At 42.1% G+C, this 12,570-nt stretch overlaps 1 protein-coding gene across 1 annotated transcript; it reads left to right on the top strand.

Annotated features, from left to right (window-relative positions):
• Positions 1-4,923: 4,923 nt before the first annotated feature.
• Positions 4,924-12,078, top strand: LOC133479359 (lysosomal-associated transmembrane protein 4B-like). The gene is made up of 7 exons (XM_061776247.1): positions 4,924-5,149; positions 6,384-6,495; positions 8,057-8,130; positions 8,422-8,544; positions 8,647-8,745; positions 9,665-9,760; positions 11,095-12,078. The coding sequence occupies exons 1-7, from the start codon at positions 5,051-5,053 to the stop codon at positions 11,176-11,178; spliced, it is 687 nt and encodes a 228-aa protein (XP_061632231.1). The 5' UTR covers positions 4,924-5,050; the 3' UTR covers positions 11,179-12,078.
• The last annotated feature ends 492 nt before the right edge of the window (positions 12,079-12,570 follow it).

The raw sequence follows: 12,570 nt of genomic DNA, 5'->3' as shown, positions 1-12,570 counted from the left end.
CTGACCACACTCACCATTGCTCTGGATGGTTGACCCCCAGTATTTAAAGTCCTCCACCCTCGCTATTTCTTCTCCCTGTAGCCTCAGTCTTCCCACTCCACCACTCTCATTCATGCACATACAGTGGCTGAAATATTTAACCTCACCATTTTCTCACCAAATATTCTTCCAAAGGTGGTATTGACGTGAACATTTGACCAGAATAAGAGTTGTCCAACAGCCAATGACCACCTGTGAAGAGTTTCAAAAAGACCTGGAATTAGCAGGTACCTTTGTCACAAGGAAAAACAGTGAGTAATGTACTCCACCGGCATGGCCTGTATCCACACTCTCCACACAAGACCCCATTGCTGGAAAAAAAAACATACTGCCAAGGAAACACTCAATGGTTTTCAAAGGAAAAAAAATAAAGCTGCTAGAATGGCCCAGCCAATTACTAAATTAAATCCAATTAAAAATCAATGGAAATAACTCAAGGTCCATAAAAGAAGCCCACGGAACCTTCAAGATTTGAACACTGCTTGTGTGGAAGAATGGGCCAAAATCACACCAGAGCAATGCATGCGACTAGTGTCTCCATACTGGAGGCGTCTTGCAGCTGTCATTGCAAACAAAGGCTTTTGTACAAAGTATTAAATAAATACCAGTTGGGGTGTTCAATATTTTTTCCCTGTGTCATTTCACATTCGACACAACTTAATTTCTGAGCTCATTTGTTCTACTTTCTTTGTATGGATTACTTGGGTTATTTCCAACATCTGGTGATGTTTTCATGTCAATAGTACCTTTGGAAATATATTTGAGATAAATGGTGCAATGTTAAATATTTATTTCAGCCGCTGTATATTCTGTTTTACTTTGGCTAATCTTCATTCCTCTCCTTTCCAGTGTATGCCTCCATCTTTCTAACTGTTCCTCCACCTGCTTTCACTGCAGATCACAATGTCATCTGTGAACATCATGGTCAACGGGGATTCCAGTCTATCCATCACCGCTGCAAACAGGAAGGGGCTCAGGGCTGATCCCTGATGCAGTTCCACCTCCACCTTAAATTACTCTGTCACACCTACAGCACACCTCACCACTGTTCTGCTGCCCTCGTACATGTCCTGTATTATTCTAACATACTTCTCTGCCACTCCAGACTTCCGCATTCAGTACCACAGTTGCTGTCTGGGTACTCTGTCATAGGCTTTCTCTAGATCCACAAAGACGCAATGTAGCTCCTTCTGACCTTCTCTGTATTTTTCCATCAACATCCTCAAGGCAAATAATGAATCTCTGGTACTCTTTCTAGGCATGAAACCATACTGTTGCTCGCAAATACTCACTTCTGTCCTGAGTCTAGCCTCCACTACTCTTTCTTCATTGTGTGGCTCATCAACTTTATTCCTCTATAGTTCCCACAGCTCTGCGCATCACCCTTGTTCTTAAAAATGGGCACAAGCACACTTTTCCTCAGGCATCTTCTCACCTGCTAGAATTCTGTTGAACAAGCTGGTCAAAAACTCCACAGCCACCTCTCCCAGATGCTTCCATACCTCCACAGGAATGTTATCAGGACCAACTTCCTTTCCATTTTTTATCCTCTTTAATGCCTTTCTAACTTCCCCCTTACTAATCATTGCCACTTCCTGGTCCACCGCACTTTCCACTTCTACTCTTCCTTCTCTCTCATTTTCCTCATTCATCAACTCCAACAATCAAAGTATTCCTTGTGTGTTTTTGACATACTTGGCAAATAAAGATGATTCTGATTCTGATTGTTTCAGACTTGCAAGCTGCCAGAATTAAGACAAGGGCATGCAAATTCCTCTCGGAAACCTCCACATCCTGGTTACCATCAAGCGTTTGTGATAACTGGTTATGAGTCTTCTGCTTCACTGTGGAGAAATTTTGCCCCATTCTTTGCATAATTATTTCAACTCAGTCATCTTGAAGTGAACTCTGTTTAAGGTCATTCCCCTCTGAGGAAGCAAAGCAGGACCGTCACACTGCCAGAACCATATTTGACTACTGGCATGATGTTTTTTTTCATCCTGCAATTATTTTTTCATAGAGGGCCCCTTAATAAATAAAATCAGCATTCAGAAACTGTTTTTATATTCCATACTTATTTGGATTGTCTTTGAGATTTTGGCATTGACTTGATGAGCCGAAATATTTAAGTGTGATAAATATGAAGAAGAAAAAAACAGCGATCAGAAATCAGGAAATCAAAACCCAGTACTTCAAATGTCAGACTTTTAAAGTGCCCGGTACACCTCACCAGGGAGGCGTCCAGCAGGCATCCTAATCAGATGCCCCAGTCCCCTCATCTGGCTCCTCTCAATATGGAGGAGTTTTGTCGAGGTGGGTGTCCAAGACATGCGGCCGCAAGTCCGATGACACAACCACAAAGTCCATCATCGAACTGCAACCTAGAGTGTCCTGGTGCCAAGTGCACGTATGGACACCCTTATACTTGAACATGGTGTTTATGGACAATCCGTGATGAGCACAGAAGTCCAATAACAGAACAATATGGTTTTGATCGCGGGGGCCGTTCCTCCCAATAACGTCCCTCCAGGTCTCACTGTCATTGCCCACGTGAGCATTGAAGTTCCTCAGCAGAATGATAAGAGTCCCCAGCAGGAGGGCTCTCCAGCACCCCCTCCAAGGACTCCAAAACGGGTGGGTACTCTGAACTGCTGTTTGGTGCATAGGCAAAAACAACAGTCAGGACCCCCCCCCCCCCCCCCCCCCCCCCCCCACACCTGAAGGCAAAGGGAGGTGTACCCTCTCGTCCACCAGGGTGAACCCGGATGTACAGGCACAGCTCCTCGGCGCCTCTCATCGTGGGCAACTCCAGAGTGAAAGAGAGTCCAACCACTCTCAAGACGACTGGTACCAGAGCCCAAGCCATGTGTGGAGGCGAGCCCGACTAGATCTAGTCAGAACTTCTCGACCTCACACACCAGCTCGGGCTCCTTCCCTACCGGAGAGGTGACATTCCACGTCCCTTGACCCAGCTTCTAGCCGGGGATCAGGTCGCCAAGGTCCCCGCCTTCGGCCACCGCCCAGCTCACACTGCACCTGACCCCTATGGCCCCTCCTGTAGGTGGTGAGCCCATGGGAAGGGGGGCCCATGTTACCCTTTCGGGCTGTGCAGGCCCGGCAACCAGGTGCTCGCCTTCGAGCCCCACCTCCAGGCCTGGCTCCAGAGGGGGGCCCCGGTGACCCACGTCCGGGCACGGGAAACTAAATCCATTTGTATAGGGGTCTTGTATAGGGGTCTTTTAGCCGTGCTTTGTCTGGTCCCTCACCTAGGACCTGTTTGCCATGGGTGACCCTACCAGGGGCGTGAAGCCCCAGACAACTTGGCTCCTAGGATCATTGGGACACACAAACGCCTCCACCACGATAAGGTGACGGCTCCAGAAGGGGTGTTTAAGATCATCAAACAAATTTAAATAGAAGACAAATAACCTAAGTGAACTTAAAATGTTGTTTTTTTAATCGTAATTTCTTTTCTTATGGGGAAAAAAATATATATATAATAAAAGTATACATATACAGTATTTTGGCCCACTCTTCCTTGCAGAATTGTTTGAATTCAGCAAAAATGTAGTTGTTTTGAGCATGAACGGCTTTTTTAAGGTCATGCCACTGCATTTCAATCAAATTCAAATCTGGATTTAGACCACTCCAAAACCTTCATTTTGTTTTTTTTAAGCCAGAAGTTGACTTGCTGGTATGTTTTGGATCGTTATCCTACTGCAGAACCCAAGTGCGCTTCAGCTTGCGGTCACAAACTGATGGCCTCCTTCAGGAGTTTCTGTTAAAGAGCAGAATTCATGGTTCCAGCAATCACAACAAGTTGTCCAGGTACTGAAGGAGCCCAAGCAGCCCAAGACTATCACACTTCCACCACCATGTTTTGACTGTTGGTATGATGTTCATTTTCTAAAATGCTGTGCTACATTTACGCTAGATGTAACGAGACACACACCTTTCAAAAAGCTCAACTTTCATCTCGTTAGTCCATATAATATTTTCCCCAAAGTCTTGGGAATGATGTTTTTCAGTATATATATATTTTTCTAATCCAAAGCTTTATAAATGGGTTTTGTAACCTTTTCCAGACAGATAGATGTCAATTACTTTGTTTCTCGACTGTTCTGGAAATTCTTGAGATTGTGTCATTTTGTTGCAGCTTTTTTTTTTGGATCTTTTGGCCGTCTTGATTTTTGTCGGGACAGATTCTTTTTAAGTGAGTTCTTGATTTAACAGGTCTGGAGGTTAATCAGGCTTGGGTGTGATCAGTGAAAATGAATCAAAAATTGTGATTAGCCACGATTAATGCATGATTTAACAGGGGTGTAATTACTTTTTCACACACGGCGCAGGTAACTTTGAATATTTTTCTTTGCTTAATAAATGAAATCACCATTGACAAACAACTTCAAACGTCTGTGTCAGTGTCTTCCTTTTTTTTTTTTTTTTTTTAACACAGCCATAAAGAAAACACAATTTTAGCTAGTTGGGCTTCAAAACAATGATGTCGTGCAACCATGCAAAGTACGTCAACATCGCGTTTTCCGGGTTAGGTCACGTGACGTCCGGCATGACGGATTGGGGTTTGTATATTTTTACATTTACCAAATATTTGTATTTATTTTATGACATAAGTGATGAATAAATTTGAATGGCATTAATTATAAATAGTGAGCAAGATTCAAATCTGAATGAATTATTTGATTATTAAACTATTATACATACACTTTTTAAACGTGGCCCTTGAGCACAAATGTTTTCCAACAATGGGGTATACAGCACCGTATGAGTTAACCAAAAAACAAACAAAAACAAAAATCTATAAAATGTGACTGGAATGTTTTATTTTGAAAGACGGAAGTTGTATCACATATGTTCCGGCATTTTGACGCTGGGGCTCTTCACGGTTAATCTGCTCGCAGAGATCGGTAACAAGTAGGGTGCAAGTGGTGGACTGGACTGGACTGTGGCGCCACGCTGTGAGGGAGCGCCGACGTAGTTTTGAAAGGTTGACATGATGAGGACATCCCCGTGGGACCAGTGGTACTCCACAAACTGCTGTCTGTGCTGTCATGTCCGCACTGGAACCATCATCTTGGGGGTCTGGTACATGGTGAGCACCGCATATCAGCAATCATCCAATTGAATGACAAGTAGTGATTATGGGCTGTTTTATATTTACATAAGATGTAACTCACCTTCCATCGTGGGATTATAAATTAGAGGAGAAACAAGAGCGCACACGTGGAAAAATGTGCTCTCCCAATAAATAAATAAATGAACTGTGGGCCTCCTCAGGTAGCGGCCGGCTTTTGTTACAGGCTGCCTATTGAATTTTCCGTTCCTGATCAGTGTTTGGAAAACTGTTTTTGACCAGACTAAAGCAACCCCCCCCCCCCCCCCCCCCCCCAAAAAAAAAAATATATACAATTAAATATTCACTGGATTTCTGCACTTTTACATCAGTATTATACACTAACTAGACACTTTATAAGATACACCTGCCTATTGGGCTGCTTTAAGGGAGCGCTGTCAAAATTGGAATTAACTGTCCTAGCCATCCATCCATCCATTTTCTGTACCCCTTGTCCTCATTAGGGTTGCAGGTGAGCTGGAGCCTATACCAACTAACTTTGGGCAAGAGGCCGGGAGCGGGTTGAACCGCAAAGTTGAATTCATCAATATTTCTGACTGTTCTCACGTTTCTAATATTTGTTTCAGCGGTTCAATTCAAAAAGAAAAACTCATATTATACAGATTTATTAAGCACATAGGAAAGTAGTTTTCAGAAGGCCAATTTCTACCTAATTTCTAGATCAGGGGTGTTCAACCTTTATGAAACTGAGAGCTACGTCTTGGGTACTGATTAATGCGAAGGGTTACAAGTTGTGAAATGAAAAAAAAAATAAAAATATTATATGTCATTGTCAACAATTAATTTCTGTTCATTTATGTGAACCTTCTGACCATGCTAATGATTTCTCACAATAATTAGGAAGCAGAGAAATATCAATATGCAACACTCTATTTCGGAATAAAATCTTTGCCAGTGTTTACATTTTCAAATGGTGACTTCTCCAACTTTCCTAGAAAATCACAATGTCTCATCAGTGGCGAGCAATATTTAGAACAGGCCCGTGGGCTACTCATGTCTCCTACGGGGCACCACGTTGGAGACCCCTGTTCTACATTAAAACCATTTTGATTGTTTCTGATGTATTAAAGCAGTGGATTCTAATTTCTTGAGGTAGTGGAGTTGGCGTTTTCTTGGTCTAACCAATCTCATTGCACCTGCCTCCTTGTCTACATTGTTAGTCTTATCTGCCCATATGCTGTGTGTCCCTAAGCTCATCAACGCTGTGGTGTTACTCATCCTGCTCACAGCGCTCGGTGATCCTGAGCAGTACCACCTGACCACCGCTGAGTTGGCTAATGACTTGGATGTCATGGATGACGCCAGTAAGTTGCTCAGAGTACTTTGCTCTTAGTCCCAACAGTTTGACAGACATTCTAAATGGCACAAGTCCACAGATGTCAAGATCAAGGTTTTATTTTTTTGTTTTTGTGATGCCAAGCCCAAGGCACAGCACACAAGCTTAATGTGGGTCGGTGCTGAGCATTTGAAAAGCGTCCTTAACAGTTGGAGCAGGTGTGCACTCAGAACAGTCTGACAGGTGGGACTCAGTGACAGCCACTGTTAACCTTTGGACTCCAGTGTCCTTCTGAGGGATTAAGCTGACTGATGATTTTTTTTTCTGCCAAGTGAGTGCTTTTGGACTTTTGAGCTTCAATCAAATAAACACACTGTGGTTCTGTGATAAGACAGAATGAAAGCCATCAAGGACCGACCAGTGGCTGGCCTGTCATCAATTATTAATTGTGCAAACCTGACCCTTCTATGATATTGTTGAAGAGATAGCTATCCACGTAATTCACATTCAGAATGAGGAAAGTTATACCAGGATAATAGCGGGTTACTGTAAATGTTTGATGAAGTGGGGGAAAAGAAATAAAGCACCTTCAGTCCAAAGTTGTGTTCCAGAAAACACCCGCAATAGACAAACTAGCAACCAATTACTTGCTGCATTATTTACATACATTTTCAAGTTTCATATATGCAATATAATCGCAATACACAGCATGTGATGCTGCAGAGAGGTGCAGGTATTTATTTGTCCACTTGAGGTCACCATCCACACACTCAAGGTGGGTGTCCTCTGCTTGTGCGACATGAAAGTCAACCCCTGCGGACGTGAGAAAGATGAGTTATTTGCTGGCTCAACCATTAGGCAATGTGCCACACAGTGATGGTCTTGGAGTTGTAGGCAGTGCAAAGCATCATAATCCTTACTGCTGCTTCCCATAATTCATTGCGGCGCTCTTTTAACTGCAGATTGTAGAAAATCAAACTAAACTTTGCTCTTTACTTGCATGTATTCCATATTGTTATGTGTCTGTGCATTAGCTATACGATACGTCGAGCTAGGTTGGCATTTGTGAATTTCTTTCAATGGCGATTGAGGATGTTGTTACCATGACGTGGAGCAAGGGGATTGAACAGGCGAGCAAGGTCTTCTACTTGCAGGAGGAGTAAGGGGGGGGGGGGGAAAGCAAGTGCCCATAAGGACAACAAAGCGTTCACTCGTGGGGGCAGCAGTTCATCCAATATCGCTAAACACAAATACCGCTGCGTTGACAACTTCACCAAGCAATCAAGTATATATATATATATATATCAGAGGCTAACATGCTAACGCTCATTTGTGCAGACAACAAAACTCAGTGCAGCTCTGCTTACCTTTTGGCTTTGATATGATACATGGGGCGTTGCACCTGTGGGGGATGTGGGTGTTTCTGTATCATAGTATCCTCTGCAAGCTAGTGCTGCCTGATCTCACCCAATTCTCCATACATCCCCTATAATAAAGATTATCCACTTTTCTTTTTTTAACCACATTTGGCAGATTCATTTTACATTCTCTTCCAAATACAATAGGTTTGCCTTGTCTTTCTGCTTCAGATATGTGCATTGCCTCGGCCATCTCTCTGCTGATGATACTCATATGTGGGATGGCAACATATGGTGCATACAAGGTAAAACGTATATTTATTTCCATAATCCGGTACATGTTAATACTTGGTTAAAGTACTGCAAGTGACAATGGTACACAGTAGTCGTTTGTTTTGTCCCGAAGTGTGATTTGGCTTTGTACTTACAGACTAATGATGAACAGCCTCAACCGAAGAAATCCAGATTATTGTACATTTATTAATATTCTCCCTGCAACACAGGTTTAAGATGTGTTTAATGCAAAGTTAGATTTTTAGGATTTAGCATCTTGTGCAAATTGATCTGAAAATCTGCAATCCAAATTTCTGTTCCAGATGCGTGCTGCCTGGATCATCCCATTTTTTTGCTACCAGATCTTTGACTTTGCACTCAACACCCTAGTTGCTGTGAGCATTGTGGTTTATCCTAACACGATACAGGATTACCTGCAGCAATTGGTAAGAAATCTACATAATAGTCGTAATAGTAATAGTGATTTCATAATGAGATTTCTTTACATGTTCAGGTATGTCCACGCTTTACCTTCTTCTCCCTTTTAGCCTGACAATTTCCCTTACAAAGAGGAGATTGCTGCCCTGAGTACTGTGTGCTTGGTTCTCATCGTGCTGATCTTCATCAGCTGTATTCTGGGCTTCAAGGTATGTTCTTTTCATTTGAGGAGATTCTTTTTTTTCAGCATGATGTTCTAGTAGCAATTTTGGACAATGCTATGCTTCCAACCTGGTGGAAACAGTTTGAGGGTGACCCTTTCTGTTCCCCAGTGCACAAAGGAAGGTCTGTAAAGTCAGTTGGGAGAGTTTGGTATAGATGATTGGCCCACACAGACCCCTGACCTCAACCCAATCAAACACATTCAGGATGATCTAGAACAGAGATTGTCAGCCTGGCACTATCATGTGACCAATGCGCTCGCTTTGTGAGCGTTATGGCAAGAATGACAGTATGCATGCTTATCTGTTTTTTAGACTCGCTGATCGGCTCCCAAAATTCTCCCTTGGTCTGATGTGTTAAGAGTGGATTCGTCCCGAATTTAAATCATGAACACCTTTAATATTTATGAGCAAAACTCTCCATGTGTGCGGGGAATGCCGACTTCTCCCGAGTCATGACTCCCAAGAGTGGTGATGTGAAACCGAATGTAGCCCATCAAAGAAGCATCCGAGACTGACGAACACGGAAAACGACAATAAATAGAAACAAAAATGTCATGTCATGTTATGTCGTTTTATGTATGAAAGTGGGTTCCCCAGACGGCAAGCAGTATTTACCAGAGCAAGTAGTTTTTTTAGAACGTCGCCATTTTACAAGGCTCCCGGCTCCGGCAACCTTTGGGAACAATTGGGAAACATCGGCGTGTATCCTGAAGTGTTTCTTCTTTGTTTTTGTGAGATCACGTGCGATCATTATGTGGAAAAGTAGAAGTATTCTCTGTACTCAAACTCCCACTTGTGCGTAATAGGATTGGCGTCATTCGCAATGTCCGTTTCTCATGAATAAACTCAAAAGGAGGTTTGATTTTCTATAGTTCACTGTTATCATACTCTTTTCTCACGCCAGGCTTACCTGATAGCCTGCGTGTGGAACTGCTACAGATATGTGTGCAGTCGCGGCACTGCTGAAATTCTGCTTTATGTCACAAGCAATGACACAACGGTAAGTCACAGAATTAGAATAGAATAGAATTAGTCCTCAGTATGATGCAGTACATCCAGTTTTACATCCCTTCAAACTACAACCACAATAATAGCAATATCGTGAAATTAAACCTGTTAATGGAAAGTAAAAACTACAGTATTACAGGATTGATACAGCACTTCTCATCAGATTGTACTCTCTTGTAGTCTATGCTCTGTTGAACTGTTTCACTTTGTGAAAAGTCACATATAAAAAGCACATGGACAAATTGAATTTGTAACCATATCCTGGTTAGGCCACCTGTGTGAACATTAATCAAGTTTTCTATTGGCTCACACTAACACTGTTGGTTGACCACACGCAGTCAACATGCCAGATTCAAATGTGCAATAAAGCATGCATTTAGTCGCCATTCTTAGGCCCTCGTTAATTCTCCTATTCTAATTGGTGCTTGATTTCATGTCCAAAAGGTAGTCAAAGGAGTGTTTCTGAAGAATAATGTACAACTTTGTTCCATACATCAAGGGCCCATTTTTATCTTCTTCGTTAGTTTCATCAACAACGATGAAGTCATCATGTTGTGTGAGGAAGGAAGTAGAACGCTGGCCTGGAGCTTCCGATTGATTTACATACGTAGCGTCACATGGCACACATACGGTAGAAAGATGTGGCTCCATGCTTCATGCACTGCGGGTACACAGTTTGCAATTCTTTTACAATTGTACAACTTTCTTACACTGTCAATACCTAAAAGGCTGTTCGGATGTAGTTGAGAAACATATTTGAGTCCTGATTACTTTAGCAGAGTCTGTTTATTCGAGCATTGTAATCATGACTTGTTAAATTGTTTGTTGAGCTTTTGCGTAGTTCAGCTAATTAACCAACCAAAGCTTGATCAATGTGAATATTTACGACCTTTCGGAACCCAAAGCAGTCTCATGGCATTGTAGACTGAACTAACAAGGAACACAAAACCAAAGCTCAGAACAAATCATGACAATTACAACAGATGTCGTAAGGCTCACTTTTGAATACACTTTCAAAAGTCAGAGAATTGGTGGACCCCATTTCTCATCCAAAGCCAGCTGAGGTAGACTGTGAACAGGACAACTGGAAGAAAAGAGATGGATAGTTTGTCGTGGTGAAGAATTGTGCTGCATCATTTGTTGCATCTCATTTGAGGGCATGTACCCCCAATATTACTGTACAGTAGAGCAAATACTGCTTGTGCTGTGTGCAGTAACATTCCGAATTGGTTGTTGTTGTGACAGTTGCAACATGAGAATGTTGTGGAAGCATTAGAGGAAATCCCTCTCATTTAAAAGTGCGTGTCCTTTCCTATTTATGCACAGGTCCTGCTTCCGCCGTATGACGACGGTGTCGGTGTTCCTACCAAGCAGGGTGCTCCTCTGTCCTCATCCACTATGACAGCATGAGAACATTCCCAGGATCCCTCTGATCGGAGCCTAATGTGAAGACAATCCATGTGTGCACCACACTGCCTCTCCAGTGTCCCTTATGCTCATGTTGTTTCTCAACACACATTTTTGAATGGACAAAGTCATCACACACGTATGCTGTAAAATGCACATGCACACGCCATATGACCTACTTATAACCCTACTAACTGTATGTATCTCATGAGTCCAACACACACTGACTCCGTCCGAGGAATTCCGGAAATGGTTTTATGCATTTGATTTTGTTGATATTAGAATTAAGAAAGCACCAGAACGTTTACTAGATAAAAGATGATATCTATTTTTTATTAATGCTGTGTTTGCTCTTCGTGTACATGTAAGTGTATCGTGTGACTTTCATATTCAAGCGATCAATGCCCAGAGTAAAGAGTGAAGGGCTGACATGTGATTCCTGTTTGTCGTATCTCTTCTAATGATCAGGCCTTCATTTATCCTGTGGTGTAGTGTTCTTTCTGATGGGCTGCACGTTGAGTAAAACATGTTTTGAGAGCATCCTAATCTAAGGTTATGTGTAATTTTGCCTTTTTGTTGATGAGAAAATTAGTCTTTGGATTTTTTTAAATGTTTTTTTTTTTGAATGATTCAAATCGGTTCGCAGAGTCATATTATAAAGTCACTCGTGGCAAAGATGTGATGATGTCTGTCAGGCCTCGATGTTACAGAAGCAAAAATGTATATGGACCCATTTGTGTTTTTTCAATTAAGTCAGTGTTCCGCTGTGTCGAAACGCACACGTGTTGTACCGGATACGCTTTTTGGGTTCGTGTTCTCCGGAAAGCAAATGCCCTGCTGGAATGTGCAAACAAAGTGCAAAATTAGTTTTCTTGTGCATTAAACTCAAATTGAGATTTCAAATGTTTGTGTTGCAAAGTTATTAAACAATCTGGAAATCACTGTATATTAGGCTTAAATTTGTCATGATCCTTATAAGAGGCTTCATGTTGACAAACAGGTGGAGGGTTAGAGGATGACGTCTTTATGCTACACGGATATCCGATTCTCACTGCTATTATAAACCTGACACGTGCTGTATAGAAGCCTTAAAATGCTGCATATCAGTTGTTTCAGACTAGGACACACCTCAACATTTGGTGACTCTTATTTGCCAGCTCTGTTTTCAGGTACATTTGAAACAGCAGGGGACAATATAACAAGACAGAATGTGACTGTTGTGGGCTTTAAACTGAAGCAGCTTGAGGTGTTTTACTGGACATACTCACTCATTACAAACCACATGCAGCCAACAACTGAATGGCACTGAAATATTGTTAGAAAAATATCATTGCAGTGAACATTTCTCCCAAATAAAATGTAAGCATTTTCAATTTGCAATCTCAATGCTTTACA

This window comes from Phyllopteryx taeniolatus, chromosome 6, assembly GCF_024500385.1.
Source record: "Phyllopteryx taeniolatus isolate TA_2022b chromosome 6, UOR_Ptae_1.2, whole genome shotgun sequence".
Classification (NCBI taxonomy): Eukaryota; Metazoa; Chordata; class Actinopteri; order Syngnathiformes; family Syngnathidae; genus Phyllopteryx; species Phyllopteryx taeniolatus.
Note: the sequence above shows the minus strand (reverse complement) of the source record. Positions and strands in the feature narration are given on the sequence as shown.